Source organism: Chenopodium album, chromosome 20 (assembly GCF_948465745.1).
Source record: "Chenopodium album chromosome 20, dcCheAlbu1.1, whole genome shotgun sequence".
NCBI classification, from domain to species: Eukaryota; Viridiplantae; Streptophyta; class Magnoliopsida; order Caryophyllales; family Amaranthaceae; genus Chenopodium; species Chenopodium album.
In genome coordinates, this window is record NC_137853.1 from 1,276,449 (window position 1) to 1,297,005 (window position 20,557).

Here is a 20,557-nt window from a genome sequence, read left to right on the forward strand (position 1 = left end):
TAGAGCCACCAAGCCCAAACCAAGATGTAATTGATCACTTTTGTCGTAGTATATTCGATTGATTGTATCTTCAATTTTTGTATCCTCCATAAAAGCAAAACAAAAATAAATAAATAAATAAATAAAACTATACTTTTTGTTCGGTGGAGTAGTTTCATATTGATCGAACCATGTACATATTTTTTTTTTTTTAAAAAAAAAAAATCTTCTCTACTTTTATTTTTCACAATTATGTTACATTTTGTCGTTTATTTTGTTCGCATAAATCAATCATCGTACGCAAATTAATCAATTCACTAAACAGATTTATTATTCCATATTGCACTAGAAACATCTTAAACTTTTTTTTTTTTTTTTATACTTTTTTTTGACAATAGACATCTTAAACTTTTTAAAATTACCTTAACTATCACAAACTCATAAAGTTTAATCTAGACTAGATGTGACATTGTGACCGTACAAGCATTTCAATTAAAGTACTCATATCCTAAGTCATAACAAATTAACAATTACTTTGATTCTTTGAACTATTTATGGGTGTTTAGCGTAGTTTTAATTAATTTTTAATCTCATCAAGGCATCAACTTTCACTTAAATTAACCAAAAGTAACCAAAAATCTTATCGCCGCCCTTTGATTTTTATTCGCAGCTTTTCAACTCGCAAGCAATTCCCACAAATTTGAAAAATAAATTACTCAAAAACAAGAATAATAACTACAAATACAATACAAACTTACTACAATGAAGAATCAACAGCAACAACACTCCAAAGTTTTCTTCTTTAAGCAACCTCTCCCCTACCTTTCACTTCATCTTCTTCCTTCTTTCTCTCTCTTCTCAACCATTAATTTATTTCTCAGAGATTTCTTTGTTCTTATTAATGTGAATTATTAGCTTCAATTCAAAGTAAGAAACTTTAAGAATGGTGGGTATTTTCTCTAAGTTTTCAAGCAGCAAATCTGGGCACAGAAGAACTCAAAGCGCAATTGTGAGTGAAATTAGTTTTCTGGTGTTGCATGATTAGGAACTTTTTTTTGTTTAATTTGATTGTGAATTTTGTATGAATACTTTGTGTGGTAAGTAACCTAATATGATTTGAATAGGTGAACTGTCTATTTTACTGTTGTGTTTAGATGATTTTGTTCTTTGTTTTTACTGTTTTGTTTGACTATTTTAAGTCGATTTTGTGGGATTTTCTTATTGTGGTTGATTTGGTCAGATTTTGTATGTATCCTTTTTGATCTGACTTTCTTATTGGCTTCCTTAGATCTAGGTGTGAATTGGGTAGTTGAGAATTTTTTATTTTGGGCAATAATTCATACTTTTTATCTGGGTTTTTATAAGGTTCATTGTTGACATAATTAGTTTGGTTGGTTTCTGAACTCTTGTTTTCTGGAGAAATATTACCAGGTTTAGTCATGTTTCTTATTGTCTTTTTAGATCATTGAGTCATATAGTATCCGAAATTGTGTCAAAATCCTTTATTGGGTTGTCTTTAATCATGGCTAGAACCTGCTTTTGGTGTGTTTTTGCCAAGGATTGGTGTGCTTCATTGTTATTGGTATTGCTCTTCAAGTTCATGCTGCTTGTAGTTAATTGTCGTAAATTCGATGTCTGCTAATTGTGATTTTATTTTCGCGGTTTTCTTATGTGAATGGGTACAGGATGCAAGGGAGGTCTCAGCCCCAATTCCAGAGGACACGGGGGCTGAGGTTGCACAGCCAGTTGTTGCTCATGGTATAGATGTAGGTGTAGAATTTAAACCTGTTGAACATCCAGTTGAGCCTCTTGACAATGATAAACCCGTCCAGTGCCCATTGCCGGAACCTTCTATTCTAAATGTAAGTTTTTACTCATATTTGATAATCCCCATAGTTTCATACTTCTTTGCTTGTAGTCTTACAACTTTCCTAGTCTTATTTGGCTTCTCTACTAGATTATTGGATTTCATTGCGTGGTGCTTGTAGGATAGTCCTTTTGATTGTCACTTGTGTGTCCAACTTATTTGTTAAGAAATTATAATTGGTATGATACTATTAGCTGCTTTGGATTATAGGTGTGAGAAAGTAATACATGGTGGACAATTACATTAAGATAGAAGTGTCTCATATTCGTACTAGGGAGGGAAACAAGGATGTTCTCTCTGGTCTCTGTCTTTGAAATATATGGCTGGGAGCCCCTTTTAGTCTCAGCTTTCAAGCAAGCATGTTGAAATCATTTTTTCTAGATACATAGTTTGGGTAATGCTACTATTAAATGCACCTAGGTCATGAATATATATAAAACAAAAGGTGTATTATTAGCAGTAGTTTGCATCTTGAGTAGTTAAATTACTACTCTTAAACAAGGGAATGTGGATGAACGCCTGAAAAATAACCTTTCCCGTCCGATGAAAGCCTATGTAGTATGTAGTTGCAAGCAGTATATTGAAAAACCAATGGCAGCATATTGAGTGTTTTATGGAAAATTGAATGTTAAAATGTCCATGTATATCTTAGAAATCATAGGCAGTTCACTGTAGTAGATTTTCTCAGTGAATATTGACCATTTTAAGTCCTACCACCTTTGGTACCAGCTTACCAACTGATATACTTTATTCCCGTGGTTATTGTCCGAAAAATTGTTGCTCGAGCTTAGAAACGTCTGCCTTCTTTATGGTGGCAGTGTGACTCTTCTTCTAACAGTGTCAAGCTATATTGCCTACATTTTCTTAGTAACTTTTGGTTGAACTAAACCACTACTGTGAATTGGGCATTGCCTTCTACTCTCAGGTTCCCTACTTATTCTTTTTAACTTTAATCAAGCTCTGTGAGCATTACACCATTTCTCCATATAATAATTCAATATATATTTCTTATAGTGAGCTATCAATGATGAAATTACAGATAACAGCTGCTCAGTTATAATTAGTTTTGAGCGATCAAATTCTTGAGCATAGTTTTTGTATGTAGAGGGATGCTTTTATATTTAAATCATTATCTTAAATTCTTAATCTCTGTTAAGATTCAAAAGCCCGCTATCGGAATAGTATCAACTGCTGAACAGTTGAGGACTTGAGGTAAAGGATGAAAGCATCTTGCTCTTCATCAAGACTGCATAAAAATCATTCTATTTCTTTAATCAGATATTCTCAGTGTGTATTTTCTTATTATTGTTGTTGCACATTTAATTAACCAACCAACTTTTCTGTTGCATTAAGCGTGCAACAAGTGCTTGTACATATTTTTAGTTGACCAAGAATGCTAATGAGGTGGATGTCCATTATTGATTATTATATCTTCAGAAAGAAGCCCATAATCTGTTGCTCATTAGCTGGAATTGTTGTACCATTCTGCTGTACTTATCTTTATTTATAAAATCGGCGTTGTATCTCAATTTTTTAATCTTTCCGATGTGGTATTGTTCTACTTTTAAAAATGCTGGGCTTCATGAACCTAGTATAACTAGAAGCAATATGTACTTTTCTTAGTTGCTTTAACTTTCATGCCCTATTATATTAGTGCCATAGGCTGTGAAGTAGCGTTTAATGTCAGAAGTACTTCCTTTTCCTTAATTATTTTATCTTCCTTGTAACCATTCAGAAGAACCAATTCTCACATAGAATATGAATTGGCATCGTTAGTGGTTTAATGACCTCATGAGTATGCCATTAATTAGTGATATTTCTTCTGTACTCTGTATTTCCCCTTTGCCTTCACGAACACCTTCAAAATTTTGTGAACAAAGAAAATTTTCATTTAATGTGTCATATGTGTAACTTGAATGGGATAAAATTTATTGAATTAAAGATAACACAATATAATTATATGTGGTACATGTGCTATGGTTGGCTTTAGATTTAAGCAAGTGGTCCATAGTCCACACTTGGTGAAGGTGGAATCATTGGGACAGGATTTTATTAAAGTTGGTAGACCACTTCTGGTCGTTCTGGTGGTCATTTTCATTTCTGGGACTAGTCATTGGTTTTTGTTGGTAGACAACCTGAAAAATAGGGCACACTAATTAGTAATTACAGTGCAAATTTCAGTATCTTCTTGCTATTAAGTAATTATTAATTACGGAGTGTATTTTTATCACTCAAGAAACTTGGCAGTACCTTCGTATGACCTGTAGTTCATAGACTATGTAAGACTCAATAAGAAGTGTTGGACTCTACCATGGGTTATGGATAAGTGTCAATGAAAGAATTTTATGAAAGTTTTGCGTATTTCCATGTCTGATATAAGTGTCTAATCCCCAATTCCCCACAACCATGATCAAGCTTGAGGTGAAAGAACAAGCCTGTGTGACAAGTATTGTATCTGCTGCTGTAATACCAATATTGTGTAGCTCAAGTTTGTATGATCTCCCATTTATGGATAATCTTATGGTGAATAAACAGGATGGAAGAATATGGAAGGAACGAGTTTCTGCAGCACATGTGCGGAGAAGATCTGACTTGCCGCTCAGGGCAGAAGGGTCAGCGGGTGATTCCGAAGCTTCTGCTGGTTCAAATTCACGGCCTGCTCGTCAAAATCGCATGATGCTACCATCAATAAGTGCACCTGAACATAACCTTGTTAATTTGCTAGAAGAATGCAAGGCCTCTGGGATCTTATAGGTATATATATATATGATGTTACATCTACTGGAATTCACTTGTGGCTGTTATTATATTTTGAAAATCAAAACTGAAACGACCACTGTGAATTCACATCATTTGAATGTGAAGGAGCTGGTTCCCTGTGATCCATGTAATTTTGTCGCCGGTTTGTCAAACAAAACATATAAGTCCTCAATGAAGCTGGCATCAATGCTTAATTTGTATCTACTGTATTGGAATGTGGAGCTCATTTTTAATAATATATCTGTGAAAATTTATTATTGTACGAGCAAATGTTGTTATGTATCTTCGTTTTTCCAAGGACCTTGTTTAGTTATGTTACTATGTCCGGAAAGGAAGGAAAAAAGAAGAAAAGAGAAGGGAAGGGATGGAGTCTAGTAGTACTTTGGTGTTTTGGTTAATATTAGCAAGAGTTGAAACCATTGCTTTATCAGTGCGGTTTAGCTTATCACAAAAAATATTGCGTTGTCTTTCTTTGCGTTTGAGGCTTTGAGCCTGTTGATTCAAGAGGGCTTAAAAAGACAGGTTGTTACATAGGAGTCTTTCGAATCACTTTCTATCCTTAAGTGGATTAATAATAATCACATTGTTACACTTACACTACATAACTTGAACCTATGCCATTTATATATATGAAATAGTAGACGATTCTTGAATTGATGCATTTGATCTAAGGGTCATTAGGCTGTTAACTTCATCCTGCTCCTTTTACACCGAGAACATCTTTGGATGCTGGAGTGGTGCTGATGTTGTTGATTTGAGTGACTTGAGTTTGGGATGGTCTTGTAAGATGACGTTCTTAATCCGAATTATGGCCCAATTTGATACTCTAGGATATATGCTTTTTTATTCTAATAATTTTCCTTGTCTTTATCAGTCGACATAAGTAAGCCAATTAAAAATCCACCTGAATACCTGATTACCTTGCTTGTCTTTATCAGAATTGCCAAGGTTATAATACGGAAGATCATAGTTGGGAGTCTTGGGACCCTAGGGTTGCTTGTGCCTAAAAAGTTGACATAACACCCGATATCCTGCATCCATGTTCGAGGGCTATTACTCTATTGGTTGATCCCTGAAACTGGATGCATGTTTTTAGGGGTTACTGGGTTGGAAAAAAGGATGAATCCACCCTCAGCTCCTCAAGGATGGGTTCATTACACGTACTCTCAGGATTCCGTTATAAGAGGCCAAACACAGGGTCTACGATTCTATGATCGAGGAAGTGTGTAACTGAAAAAACTCATGACTGAATCGCGTTTCCTAGTGCTTATTTGAAGTGTAATTGAGGAAATGCCTGTGACTAGTATATAAGATATTTACCATTTGACTTTATTGGTTTGTAAGATTGTTTATAGGTCAATGGATACTAGAAGGTTTGAACTCAAATGTTTGATTTACAAGCAGTTATGTATCATTCTCGTTTGACAACTGATGTTGAATTAAAGACTGCTGCCAAAAGGTTTAACAGAAGATGTAAACAAATGAATAACAGAGAAATCGCGAAGCAGAATTTGATTTGATCACAAAAACCGCCGGATACTTTACAAGTGTATATAATTACAAATCACAAGGAGAAGAGAAAGAAGCTAAAGGAGATCGAGGGGAAGAAAAAGGCCATGTGTCTGCAGCAAACTAGATTGAGGACCTCAGGATCTTCAGAGTGTTTTCGACTTCTACAATTGATGGAATCCCAAGGTGCTTTCGATGCCCTCGAGAGCTCCCATGGTTCACCCGTGACTTCTTGTGCCATTCGCGGTGATGGTGGAATTTCCGAACATGGTGTCGAACTCTATGAGCCCTTGGATGAGGTGTTGCTGAAGTGCTGCTTATGAGCAAGAACAACACAAGAAGAGCAGATAAAAGAATCGGAGTTTTAGACTTTCCCATACTTTATGTTTTTGGGTATGTTTTGTTTGTAAGTTGCTAGGAAACAATAAGTGGATGTTTGGTTTGTAGGAAAGGAGAGCTTATATAGTGTGAGCTTTGCTTTAAAAATATTTCACATTATTATTTATGTAATTTTGCCTACTACTTTTGACTTTTCCAATAAATTGGTTGATTAAAGTCCTCAAATTCTGTTTCTTAGGCGAGTATTATAATGTCGACTGTGTGGATTATGTCGACTATTCGTCCAAGGACCAAGGCTACTTCCCGTTAGACTTTGTCTCTATTTAGCAAATCAAAGAGAAGTTGATTTTTGATTCAAAATGTGTGTATTCATATTTAAATTAGAGCGATTAGAGGCGAGATTCCGGGAAGATCAAGATGCGATATTATAAGTAGTTTTAACTCAAACTTAGGAGTTAGGACTAGTGTGTTTGTGCATAATATTCTCACTTTGATCGGAAAAAAAAACACTAAAATTATATACTCCGATTCGTAGACACTAACTCCAGTAAACTAACGTGTTCTCACATAATATCCTCACTATTATTTCTCATAAATCAAACCAATAAAATTATCGTGTTTTCGCTTAGTATTTTCACTGTTTCATAAATTGAACCGAGTTGGTGTTATTTTTATAAACCATATATGACTATTTTTATTTTTTATATTTTATTTTTTATATTTGGTGATTCGACTGTCTCCGAGTAGATCAGTTGTTGAAGTACGTTAACCTTTTTCATCTTTCGTTTGGATGAAGGGGGTAGGTTATATTTTGGTGGAATTGGTTGTAACTAGCTCCATTGTTGGTTATAATTCTTGCTTTTAGGATTAGATTAGATTAGATTAGATTAAGATATTGATTAAAAAATAAATACTAGTACGTAGTACTAAGATACAAGAATGATGACTTAAGTCACCTATCTACCAATAATGGCAGCGTGTTGTATTAAAACTCCTTTTTGGAACTTCATAATAATTAAACAACATTAAGCTAGACGTTGCTATAATTTGAAATTATTGACTTTTTAAAATTAGGCTTTAGGCCTTCATTAAAGTAGCCGTTGTTGTTCATAATAATGTGGGGGTGTAGGGCTATATTGCTGTTGTTGTAGGGTTGATGCACATAATTGAGAAATCTTTTAGGTTGAAGGTTATCCAAGATGGTGGTGACTCCAACTTGGGTCACGAATAGATGAGAGCAACAATTGAGATCATGTATTAGAACAAGTGAACAACGATTAGATTATAATTTTATAGGGCTAATATTAAGAAACGAGGATGTTATATTGTGAAGGATTTAGAACTTTTAAAGTAGTTTTGTATAACATCAGTTTTGATTGTCACTAGTAACAAGAATTAATTCTGTTATATGAAGAAATACTCTTCCCTCTTTCACAAAAAAAAAAAAAAAAATAAAAAAAATAAAAAAAACCTCTTCCTCGTTCCAGAGAGTGAAATTTGAAATTGGTGAACAAGTGATTTGTAGAAATTGAATCCAAATAAGCTTGAGGTAGTCTAGTCTTCCTCTTTGACTTGATAAAATATGGTTTCTTGAATCCAACCCCCCGATTAATTGTGAAAAAACTAAGAGTGTGGTCTAGGGAGATATCATGAGCATAAGACTTGTGTATCTTATAATTTGTTATTGTTGAATGAACACAAACTGAAAGTTTCTTGTTTAAAAAAACTCTTCATTGGTAATTAAGCCTTTGGTGATGAACAATTATGTCAACTCATGTATGGTTTTATAAAACAATAATATATTCTACGCTGTAAAGAGTAGTTGAACAAGAAGTTTGGGAGACAAGTGGTGATTATAACCTAGAATTTCAAAAAGAATGGTCAAACGCTTGTTTAACAAAAGTAGCTGTTGTAATAGCTGTTAGCTGTTATATGTGAAATCACAAATCAAACAATTAATTAAAATTACTACTACATAGAAATATAGAATGGTGTATAAACAAATTACAAACATACATCCTACCTCTTGTAAGCAATTAATTTTAAATCTATCTCTACTCCAAACTCAAAAATTTTAACTTTTTTTTTTCCAAAACTCCACTTTTAATATCACTAGTAACCACATTACCCTATAACAATACTTCATCTATCACCTCTTTCACTATCATGTACCCCGTACAAAGTAAAACAAAGTATTTAACCATGTAAAACCTGTAAAAAACTACCGTAATTTTAAAAGCTATTATCGAACACGACCTAACTATAAAAATCATCGATTGAACTGTAGACCAGTAATAAGTCCAATTCTAAGATACTTTGTGTCCAACCCAATGATCAACAAGACAACAACCCATCTATAAGCCCAACCCAAAAAATCAACAACCCATATACAAGCCCAACCCAAATTAAAATGCCTTTGTTTTTTCAAGCACAAACTAAAAAGCCTTAAACATTCTTTTCTTTTTGCACAAGAAACTCATGAATTTTTCATTTTTAATTTTTTCAAAAAAAGCAACATTAATGACTTATTTTAGAAAAACAAAAAATAAAAATAAAAATAAAAATAAAAAATCGTTTAGGTTAGGCCTTGAAGTTTTCTTTCTCTCTCCTCCCGGTGTTCGGTGGTTTCCTTATTTTCTGCGCTTGTTCATTCATCTTTCTCTCAGATTATTTTTCACAGTAGAGAGAGAAACTAGAGAGAGAAACCTCAACTATGTCGGCGCTTCAGTACTTGGATACTCTCAGAAGCGCGCATCCTGAGCTCGCTGAATGGTACAATACTCTCGCAGATCTGTACCAGAAGAAGTTATGGCATCAGCTTACTCTCGAGCTCGAGAAGTTCGTCGCACTCGCGGTTTTCCAGGTTTATTGATTTTTCATTTTGAATTTGATTGATTTTGTTTTTGTTATTGTTGATTTTGTTTGGAATTGCTGTTGATTTCGATGTAATTTTATTGCGGTTTGCTGATTTGGATTGGATTTTGCGGAATTTAGGGTTTTGTGATTTGTTGGGTTGATTTTTGTGAGGTTAGGGTTTTGAGGGATTGATCTTGGGGAGGATTTGCACTCAATTAGGGTTTTAGCTTGATTTGAGTATTTCGAGCTCTGATAATTGAAATGTATTGGGAAATTGTGGAAATTGGATTTATCGGATTGGTTGGTCTGCCGAATTAGTTGCGTCACTTGTGTGTCAGTGTGTGACTGTGTGAAAGCGGGAAAGGAGATGGTTCTTGGGCAATCTAGTTACACCATTGATGTTAATCGGATTACTTTGGCCAGATTTTGTGATACGACCCTGATTGATATGAGATACTACCTTAAATACATGGGGTAGGGCTTTCAAACATATCAATTCGGACGAGTTCTGGATGCATGTGGCTAGAAGGTAGCCGTTTTATATTTTGTGAGTTCCATTTTTGTTCTAATCACAATGTTGGGTGGACTGAGCTGAGTATTATGGGACTGACGCTATTTGAAATTTAATTTTGTTTCATTGCTACTGGTTTTGCTAATGTTGGGTGAACTGCCCTGAGTAAAATAGAACTGCCCTGGTTTGCTATTTGAAATCTAATTATGTTGCATTGCTACTTTTTTTGCTAATGCTGGGTGAACCAAGCCGAGTATAATAGAATTGCCCATGTACCTAATGGCTTGATGGGCTCATGGGCTGAAGGAATTTGTTGTCTACTAAGTTGGTTTCAGATAGAATCATACTCATGGAACTTGCATGTATTCTTTGATTTGGGTACAAGGATTAGCGGATATTTGATGTGGATCCAAGGTTTAGGTTTGCTTGTTTTGGAGAGTTTATTTGTCCTCTTGATCCACTGTGGTATTGTCATTATTGTTTGCAAATGCTAAATTTGTACTTTTAATAGGAACAAAGACCAATTACTCAAGTAGGCCAAGCTGTTGTATTTCACTATTTTGTTCCCTTGAGGATCCTTATTTTATTTGACGGTCAAGTGTTCAATTTCACTCATATTCGATAACTTTATTGTGTATGGGCATGTCACATGTGTCTAGGTGTGAAAATTTACCATCTTGTGATATTTTTTGTTCCATATCTAGAATTCGAGTTCCCACACAAATAGTTGAGGTGAAAGGATAGTCAATGTAACATTGTATTATCTTTTTGTTTCTACTTAGCGCTAGTATATATGGAGAACTAGGTTCATTTGTGCGGAAATTTTGGATGCAGTAGGAAAATTTATCTTAATGGTCATGTCAAGTTGTTGACTGCTGCATAGTATCCACATGCTATTTATTGTTAGTATCTTTAAACAATATGCATGTCTATAGGACTTTGTTCTGTACAATATTTAGAGAGAGTTCTTGATTGGTATGTGGAAGCTTGTTGGCTTCTAAATGGAATCAATTCAATTTGCTTTGCAGTGATCCTTGACTATCTAAGATTCTCAAGAACAAAAATTTGCATGAAGATTCACTGTGGATGACTGGATGTAATCATTTATCATTTATGTAGAAAATTTGCATAAAAAACGAGGCCGGTTATTAGCGCTATTGATCTCTGACTTTACCCCAGTGCACAGGTTTTTTTTTTTTTTTTTTTCTTGATATGATCACACAAATAGAAACCTTCCTTTTCTTTGGACGGTCACAAATATACACATAGTCAACCTTTTAAATGAGTAGAGCTTGTGTACAATTTTCTAGATCAAACTGGTGTGACACATGATGTGGAGTATGGCTGAATTTTTTGTATTGGATGTGCAAGCACGTGAATGCTTGATTGGGAGGATAACATTAGCCTATTGCAAATATACTTTATACTGTTATAGGGCCAGAATATAGAGCTTTTTCACCAAGATGACACAAGCTTTTTTGTTTAAGATGTCTATTGCTACATGGTAATTTCAACCAGTGTAGGCAGTGTTGTCTGATTTGGCAGTATGGGGTGTATGGGTGCACAATTTTTATGTAGTACTAGTGTTAATTTAGACAAAAGTGTACCACATTCAAGTATTAAATCACCTTATTTGGATTGTGGCTCACAGGGGGATTGGGAATTCGGTAACTATAGTCTAGGGACTTGTCTCTTCAGGCCAATTGATGACTAATTTTAACCATTATAATTTTAAGAAGTCAGATTTGATGTTCTAGCTTTTGGAACAGGAAGTTTTTTTTCCTTTGCCTATATGATACTGTGAGTCTGTGACACCCCTAATTAATGGTGCATCCTGTATGGACCTTATAGGACACGAGATGCAAGAGATTTGAACTAGGTATAAGCTAGGACCTTACCTGCGACACACTCATGTTTGACTGGTTGATTGTCATGGAAGGGCAGCAAGTGAGGGAACTATTGATCTGGGATTCAAGTCTTGCACTTTATGAATCTAGAGTATATTAAATATAAAATACTTCTCTGGCTTTTGAAATGTTATATAAATCTCTTATCACCCTTTGTAATATTCAATGGTAGTGTTTTGATTTTAGAATCATATGTATAGTAATTTAAAAGAATTTTTTTGTTCTTTTTCTTTTCTTTTTTTTCCCTCTCCCCTTTAAGCGATATAATAATCATTCCTTTGAATGAAATTATCATTTATGGTGTTGCATGTGCAAGCCTATATTGTTCATGACACAGAAATTGCTACTTTTGCTACTCTGATATGAAAATATTCCCCTAGCCTTTATTTTAGAACATCGTGCTAGGCATTAGCATGGTTTCCAGCAGTATAAATGACAGAAAACTAGGAAGAAAAATCTGATTATAGTATTAAGATGAGAATTACAACTAATTGAACGATAAGTACACTTTCGAGAGGTGGATGCTCTCCTAACATGAGCTTTCAAGAGGCTCACTCTCTACCAATAAGAATCCTCACAGTATTCAACATGATCAATATTTCTCCTAACGAGGCCTATTTATAGAAAAACTCTCATAACAAACTCTAACTTATTCCCCAAGCTGCTACTAAATAGGCTATGACTAACATACCCTTCCCCTAATATTGATTCCTTGCACATCGATGGTCAAATTATCATGGTTTCAAAAAAAGTGCTTAGTGTTGCGGATGTCATACTAATAAAGTAATAGTATTCAAATGAATTGTCGTGGTACAACAATGAAATGTGAATTTTAGGCTCTTAATGTTTTGGAAGTTTGGAGTTGATTAGATAGATCTTATAGATGAGAGCTTCTTGTTATGCAATATTTGATCCTGCATGGAATCTGTCCTTGTTCTTCATATCTGGTGGAAGACATTTCTGTCAAAAAATCTGATTATAATAAACTCTCAAGGAATGAGAAAGAAGTAGATTAACATATCATATATGCAAGAAGTTGAATACTAAGGAGGACAGTAGTGTATTATATCTTGTAGAATCTCTATATTCAATATTTTAATCTTCAAATTTCTGTTTATTCTTTTCAATTATGATCCAGGCTGTTTTTATATGATTGCACAGCTCTCTTGATGTTTTCCTGTAACGCCTCTGGTTTATTCTATGCAGGCTGGTGATGCCCTGATACAGTTATATCACAATTTCATCACAGACTTTGAGACAAAGATAAATCTCCTTAAGCTTGCTCATTTTTCTGTCATAGTGTCCCGACAGTATGCGGAGAAAGAAGCAGCTATTGGTTATCTTGAAGGAGTGATTGAAAAGCTTCATGCTACACGGGAATCTCGTATAGAGGAGCCTGTCCTCTATATAAAGATGCAGATGGCTTTGTTTAAGCTTGAGCAAGGGGAACAAAAAGAATGCAAGAAGATATTGGAAGATGGAAAAACCACACTTGACAGTATGACTGATATTGATCCATCAGTTTATGCTAGTTTTTATTGGGTCTCATCTCAGTACCATAAAGCACGCCAGGAGTTTGCTGAGTTTTACAAGAATGCTCTCCTTTATCTTGCTTACACATCAGTGGAGTCTCTTTCTGAATCATTCAAGCTGGTAACTTTTCTTTTGTGTTTAATTTTGCACCTTTTCACGTGTTTTTGGTCAAATCCTTTGTTGCTTCAGTATTATATTTCTAGACTGAGTTTTGACAAATAACTTGATCAGTCTTTTGGAAAAATTGAATATTGGGTCCTGATTTTTGGATCTGTCAAGAATGTCTATCTAATCTATGAATATTGTTCCAAGATCTGAATCCATATTCAGTAGCAGTGTCATAATTTCCTATCTCCGTATGCAAGTCCTACTGCCCTAGTATGTAGTATTGTCTTGTCAGAGCTATTGGTGACATATAGTTTTTAACAAAGATGTAGCTGTGTTGGTTACTTGGTTGAGCTGGATAATCAGCAAGGATAGTATTGGCCATTGGGTAGCTTGCTTCTAGATGAATTCCACTTGTGAAAGAGGAGTGAACTTGGCCAACCTTACATTTTGGACTTAGGTCTAGTTTGTATAATATCAATTTGATTTTTGTGTTTCTTAGGATAACGGATATACTGCCCCCTCCCAAAATTCTTAAAGTAGGTGAACACTTGGGTTTGAATGAATATTGCAAAGTTATGGTAAGCTTTTGAAACCTTCTTAGTTGAAGGTGTGGCCAATGGACTCAATGCTGTTTGCTAGGAGTTACTCAGATAAAGGTGTAATGTACCATTGAAGTTGACAAAGTTGATGGTTGCTTTGATGGGTGATTATGGGTCATACATTGATACTAATATGTTTTCTTTTGTTGCTGCTAAGGTGAGTTGGAGAAGTAATATATATGGTTGAACTTTAAATTACATGGCAATGCATGTATGGCTGTTTTGATGTTGATGAGAATGGGAAGATAGGTTTGACAGGAATGTGTTGGCGGGAATTTATGAAAAAAAGTTAACTCTTTTCTGGCTGTGGAGTGTTTTGTTTTTAATCTCTTTCCATTCACAATACTATGCATATTTTGTTATCATTTTTGAATATGTCCTTGTTTTAGTGAACTTGTTTATTCATTCTTTTCACTTATCTATTTACTGATTTATTTATTTATTTTCCATATACGTCTAGGATTTGGCTTTTGATCTTTCATTGTCTGCACTGTTGGGAGAGAATATCTACAACTTTGGGGAGCTCCTTGCCCATCCAATAGTAAGTCTTCTTTACCTAGCATTTTTATTTTGTTTATATATGCTGGTTTTTCTGTGTTGTTTGTCTTGATGGACCTATGATTATTGCTGTCTTACATAAGTGTATGCTTTCAACTTTTTGACTGATGGTTCTTTTCTAACACTAGTATGTCTTTTTGGTCCCTGTGCTCATTTACAAGTTAACACCTATTATATTTTGCAATGAAGATTGGCAATATTATTGATCATGGTTTTATTTTATAACAATATATACTCTTATTTCGAAATGCATATAACCCTCTAAAAAACAGTTTTCATCATAGAAAGCTTCCAACAAGGATGACTTGTGGTGAGTTAAGATTCTAAGATCACATTTATTTTCAATATCGCTAAGATTGAGACACTTACATTTCATTTTAGGAAACAGGGTTTTACTGTCTTTAAAGGATGGAAATTTCACATTCATTTGGGCCAATGTTATATATTTGTTACAGTGAAAGGAAGTTTGGTACTAAATAATTTTTATTGTGGTCTGTGATGATAAATCTTATTCTTATCAAGTCTATGTATGTGTAGCCGGTTTTACAATTTGTATTTTTCTTATCAAATCTATGTATGTGTAGCCTATTTTACAATTTTGTCTATTTCTTATCAACTCTATGTACGTCATTTTTCACTATATATGTGAAGTTTGTTTTACAGTTTTTTTTTTTTTTTTTTTTTTTTTTTTTTTTTTTTTTTCATTTAATTTTTTTTTAATTTTTTTTTTTTTTTTTTTTTTTTTAATAATGTTGCACCTAATCTATATTTTCCTGCCAAAAAGAGTTTGTCCCTGTATCTTCTCTTCGTTTATGGACACAGAATTATATGGAGTAAGTTGTAGGTCATTCACTGTATTTAAAAACACTCTTGTATGCATGGAAGCACAGATCATTCTCTTTATGTTGCCTGGTGGTGCTTAAGGTGCAACAATACTTCTAGGATCATGTTAAAGTTACTGTCATTTGGTGATATATCTGTGAAGTGCTGTCTTTGCACTTCATTGGCACATAAATCATTATCATTTAGGTTGCATGTAGTCAAGTGACTGATAGGAGAAGCTTTTTTCCAATAACTAAATGTCATATGAATTAGTTATTCTTAGAGCTATTTTTTAATCTGCTTTGTCTAATATATCATGTATTTTGATGAGATTTTTAATCAAAGATAAATAAAAATGCGCGTTATTTTGGCGAGGCATGTTTCTTGACTCTTGTTTTCTATCTTATGCTTATGGCTCCTTTTTCCTGACTTTGCCTCATGCCTTGAATGATATTGATTAGTTGTTTTAATGTTGCTAAGCATCATACATGGATGTCTTTATCTCGTTCACTCTATATACTGCTTGTTGTTTGCAGAATTTCATTGGAATGTTTCCACTTCAATAATTCTATGTATGGTCATTGACTTGATGTGTTTATGTCTAATATGATCTGATATATATTCTGTCCCTTCCCTCAGTTAAAGTCTCTTCTTGGGACAAAGGTCGAGTGGCTCTACTATATTTTGCAAGCATTTAACACTGGCGACCTTATTCGATATCAAGAGCTATGCAATGTGCACAAAGATGCTTTGAATGCACAACCTGCTTTAGTTGCTAATGAAAGGAAACTTTTGGAGAAGATTAATATTCTCTGCTTGATGGAAATCATCTTCAAGTAAGTTATAGTTATTGATTAAATTGATCCTATATTAATATATTTGAATTGGTCTTGCTGATTTCACAGTCTGAGCCTGGCAATTTGATTTATATAATTACTTTGCAGCCGACCCGCAGAAGACAGGACAATTCCCTTGAAGGTCATTGCAGAGCGCACTAGGCTTTCTATTGAAGATGTTGAGTATCTTCTTATGAAGAGCCTCTCTGTAAGTTGTGTTTTAACTTGTAACATTTTATACATGTCTTTACTGATCTCTACTGATGGGGACCTTTGTGGTTATATCTATGTTCATCTTGATATGCGAGATCCTGTCTATGCTGTCAAAATTTTGTGTGTTTGTGATTGTTACTCCTATAGCTTGCAATTGAGAACTGAGAAATGATTATAACTAATAACCTGCAAATGAAAAGTGATTATAACTAATAGCTAACTTGCTATTGAGAAGTGATTGCCTATCACTTGGATTAGATGTGAAATAGTCCACTATAAGTTATCAGTGAGAAGGAATCTTCTTCGCAAGAATCATATAAATCATTTACTGCAACAATAAGTTCAGATATGTTCATTTTGGGGCCAATAAGGACTACTTAGGTTCATCTGGGGTAATATCTTATATTCAGTCAACATCTTGCCCATCTTACCCCAGAAGTTAATTGTCACAGATTAAAAAAATAAAAGGTGAGGTAAACCTTGAATAAGTCCTCAATGTCAAGGTTAATTATTTGCTTCGGGTAGGGGCTGGGCTTGTGTTGCTATTCTTTTTCTGGCAATCGCTTTTAGAGATAATAAGCATCTGTCTTCTGGAGCAGTTCACCACTTTCAATGTTTGGCCAAAGGTTTCCTGTAGATTGTTCTAGCTTAGGCCGTATTAAATTGCCTACTTGTTGCATTTATTTGCTGTTATTCCATCAGTGTTTTAGAAACTGAAACTCTGCCAGTTCTAGTAGATTGCCAATATAAGACCGCTAATTCTTTTGCCCTTCACTGTGAACTCCAAATGACTTTGGATACAGGTTCATCTTATTGAGGGAATCATTGATCAAGTTGAGGGGACAGTTCATGTATCCTGGGTGCAACCGAGAGTTTTAGGGATTCCACAAATCACGTCCTTGCGTGATCGGCTGGATAGTTGGTTGGGCAAAGTACACACTGCCTTATTATCCGTTGAGGCTGAAACACCAGATCTAGTTGCTTCGTAATTTCTAGGTTCTCATATTTGTCTCCTGTAACAGATACCTAGTGCTCGAACAGAAGGGAAAGGATGCCTATTATTAGAGTGACAGAGATTATCTGGGCTTCAACTTTTGTATGCATCTTTTCAATTATTTTGTTCGTCGGTCTTGATTCATTTTTCCCGGAGCAAATCTTTCCCCTTGTACTTCCTCTATTTGAGGTGTTTGATCTGCTTAATGAGACTAAGAGAGGGGGGCTGAATCATTTTAAGTACATCTCAAATGTGCTTTCATAGTGTTTAAATGTTAGTATGTACTTCAGGTTCTCAACTTCTATTGAACAAACTGTCATTCACATTTGAGGGCATGGCTTTTCTGCTCTTTGCAACAGTATAATCTCATCTTCAGTGCGTGTGTTTAGCCATTAACAAAATATTATCTTGGTTTGCTTTACTAGATAAATTAGTTTATCTCTGTGATTAACAATTTTTTTTTTAACTATTATACCGCTGACATTTGGTAGCTTTTATATAGCAATAAAAAGTTGAAAACAATAACAAAAGCTTTAACTCATCCATCATTGGAGGAAATTGGTTGCTTGAAATGAACTCTTATTGCCTTTGGTTGTACACTTGTACTCTACTTCAGAAAACACAGATTTTGTTTACAGTCACAACATTACTTGATGTTCAAAGAAACAAGTCCTTGGCTCGTTCCTCGATTGAAGAAGAGCGTAGGTCTTTCACTGGAACTGAAATCATGTGGATTCATAATCTTGTGAGAGTGAGTTGGATGTTAAACTAACTCATACGATGGTTACTTACTTGACCACCATAGTGCCATTGATCTAAGTGCTAATCCATTCTTCCATTCTAAGATGAAACATCTACCTATAGCCTTTTACATTATTTGCGAGCAAATACAAGGACTAGGAACCTTTCGAGTCACATTTCAACCGGAACAAAACCTTCCTCATCAAACAACTAGCAAGACCACACTTAGATGTCTTATCCGGCCATCTTAGAGGAGCATGATATAGATGATATCAAAGATACACCTTGATATGATCCATTATATTTACCAAACTTGGCTACTGCAAATCTTATCCTGTAATCTTCTCTTTATGTAAATATTATACCTGGCTGTTCACACAATAACTTTTGGTAAATAAAATTATTTCTGTCCTAATTTGCTCGTGCATATCTTTAGATAATTACTCTTGTAATATATAATGTAAATGCTTCTACTTGAAATATTACACCACTACTTATTTCTCTCAACACACACCCACACACAAGTAAAAATGGCCATTGACAGTAGTCGTTTTGAAGGTGGTGGTACAAAAGCTAGAAGCTTCACATTACGGCTCCTAGCGGGGAGGTTTTTCATGGCATTTACAACCATCATAATCCTCTCTTTCATTGGTACCTCCTATATATTTGGTCTCTACTCGGGTGAAATTAAAACTACACTTGGGTATGATCAAGCCACCCTTAATCTCCTTAGTTTCTTCAAAGACCTTGGGGCTAATGTCAGTGTCCACGCCGGTCTCATCATGGAGGTGGCCCCACCATGGGTAATCCTCTCACTTGGTGCCATGGTTAACTTTTTTGGCTACTTCATGATCTGGCTCTCAGTCACTCACAAGATCTTCCGCCCTCCCGTTTGGCTAATGTGTTTATACATCACCATTGGGGCTAACTCCTTAGGGTTTGCCAACACCGGCGCTATAGTACCTTGTATCAAGAACTTCCCTGAGAATCGAGGTGTTGTGATTGGGATTTTGAAGTCATATATCGGTTTAGGTGGGGCTGTTATGGCTCAATTATATCATGCACTCTATGGTAATGACACCACAGCTGATGGGGTGATCTTACTCATCGCTTGGCTACCCGCACTAATTTTATTGCTCTTTGCATTTAGTGTTCGAGTCCTTAAGTTTGCTGGTCATAGACAGATCAAAAGAGAGAAGAAATTTTTTAATGGCATCCTTTACATCTCTCTAGTCCTCGCGGGGTTCATCATGGTTATGATCGTAGTGCAAAAACAAGTCGAGTTCAGCAAAACAGGTTATGGTATGAGTTGTGTTGTCATCTTGCTTCTCCTCGTACTCCCTATCTCCCTAGTCTTTAGAGAAGAGTTATATAATTCTTCAAAAGCTATGCTCGAAATGAATAATAATACTCGAGCTCCCTCCAATACCTTATCTGAGGTGAAAGTCACGCCTGGTAACGATAAATCTCTATCAACGAATCAATCTGCTAATATTAGTAATAGTAATAGTAATAGTGATGTAGAGCATACAAAAGAAGTGTCCTGTTTCCAAGATGTATTTCGCCCTCCGGCTTTGGGGGAAGACCACACCATCTTACAGGCGACGTTTAGCATCGACATGATGATATTGTTCCTTGCTACAATGTGTGGCATAGGAGGGAACCTAACCACAATAGACAATTTAGGCCAAATTGGTACATCATTAGGGTACCCTAAAAAAAACCTTAGCACTTTTGTGTCATTAATTAGTATATGGCAATATTTAGGGCGAGTGTTAGGAGGACTCATCTCAGAGCACTTGTTAAAATACAAGTGGCCTAGGCCTGCTTGTCTCACCATCGTCCTCTTTACCTCGTGCATTGCTCACCTTCTCATAGCCTTCAACGCGCCATATGGCCTCTATATAGCATCGGTTGTCATGGCATTTTGCTTTGGTGCTGAGGTGACCTACCTCTACTCTATCATATCCGAGCTCTTTGGGCTCAAGCACTATGCTACATTGTATAATTACGGCTCATTGGCTGGTCCCCTAGGGTCGTACATTTTTAGTGTGAGAGTCGCGGGGCATTTGTATGACAAGGAGGGATTGAGACAACTCGAGGGGTTAAAGCCAACGAGGAAGCATGGGGAGGAGTTGAAGTGCAATGGAGTCAAGTGTTACCAATTGGCCTACATTATAATTGCGGGCGCTACGTTCTTCACTGCCCTTGTGTCTTTGATTCTTGTTGCTAGAACAAGGAAGTTTTACAAGGGGGATATTTACAAAAAGTTCCAAGAAGATGATGAGAATAATGTGACATTAATTAAGAGTGAATTCTGGCAGGAAGGATGAAGAGATCAATTAATTTATTTTACTTGATTTTTCATTTGTTTATGTATTTGCTATAATATTACTTCGTATATTTGTGTATCGAGTGGATTAAT

General features: G+C 35.2%; 3 protein-coding genes across 3 annotated transcripts; all 3 read left to right on the forward strand.

Annotated features, from left to right (window-relative positions):
• The first annotated feature begins 639 nt into the window (after window positions 1–639).
• LOC145599159 (uncharacterized) lies at window positions 640–4,868 on the forward strand. The gene is made up of 3 exons (XM_081655570.1): window positions 640–988; window positions 1,665–1,841; window positions 4,382–4,868. The coding sequence occupies exons 1-3, from the start codon at window positions 923–925 to the stop codon at window positions 4,598–4,600; spliced, it is 462 nt and encodes a 153-aa protein (XP_081511696.1). The 5' UTR covers window positions 640–922; the 3' UTR covers window positions 4,601–4,868.
• A 4,174-nt stretch (window positions 4,869–9,042) lies between these two features.
• On the forward strand, window positions 9,043–17,769 carry LOC145598708 (26S proteasome non-ATPase regulatory subunit 13 homolog B-like). The gene is made up of 6 exons (XM_081655090.1): window positions 9,043–9,317; window positions 12,935–13,381; window positions 14,429–14,509; window positions 15,988–16,184; window positions 16,293–16,392; window positions 17,201–17,769. Exons 1-6 carry the CDS (start codon window positions 9,168–9,170, stop codon window positions 17,384–17,386), a joined length of 1,161 nt encoding a protein of 386 aa, XP_081511216.1. The 5' UTR covers window positions 9,043–9,167; the 3' UTR covers window positions 17,387–17,769.
• An 893-nt stretch (window positions 17,770–18,662) lies between these two features.
• LOC145599090 (protein NUCLEAR FUSION DEFECTIVE 4-like) lies at window positions 18,663–20,465 on the forward strand. Its single transcript, XM_081655502.1, has one exon. It carries the CDS (start codon window positions 18,663–18,665, stop codon window positions 20,463–20,465), a length of 1,803 nt encoding a protein of 600 aa, XP_081511628.1.
• Window positions 20,466–20,557: the final 92 nt, after the last annotated feature.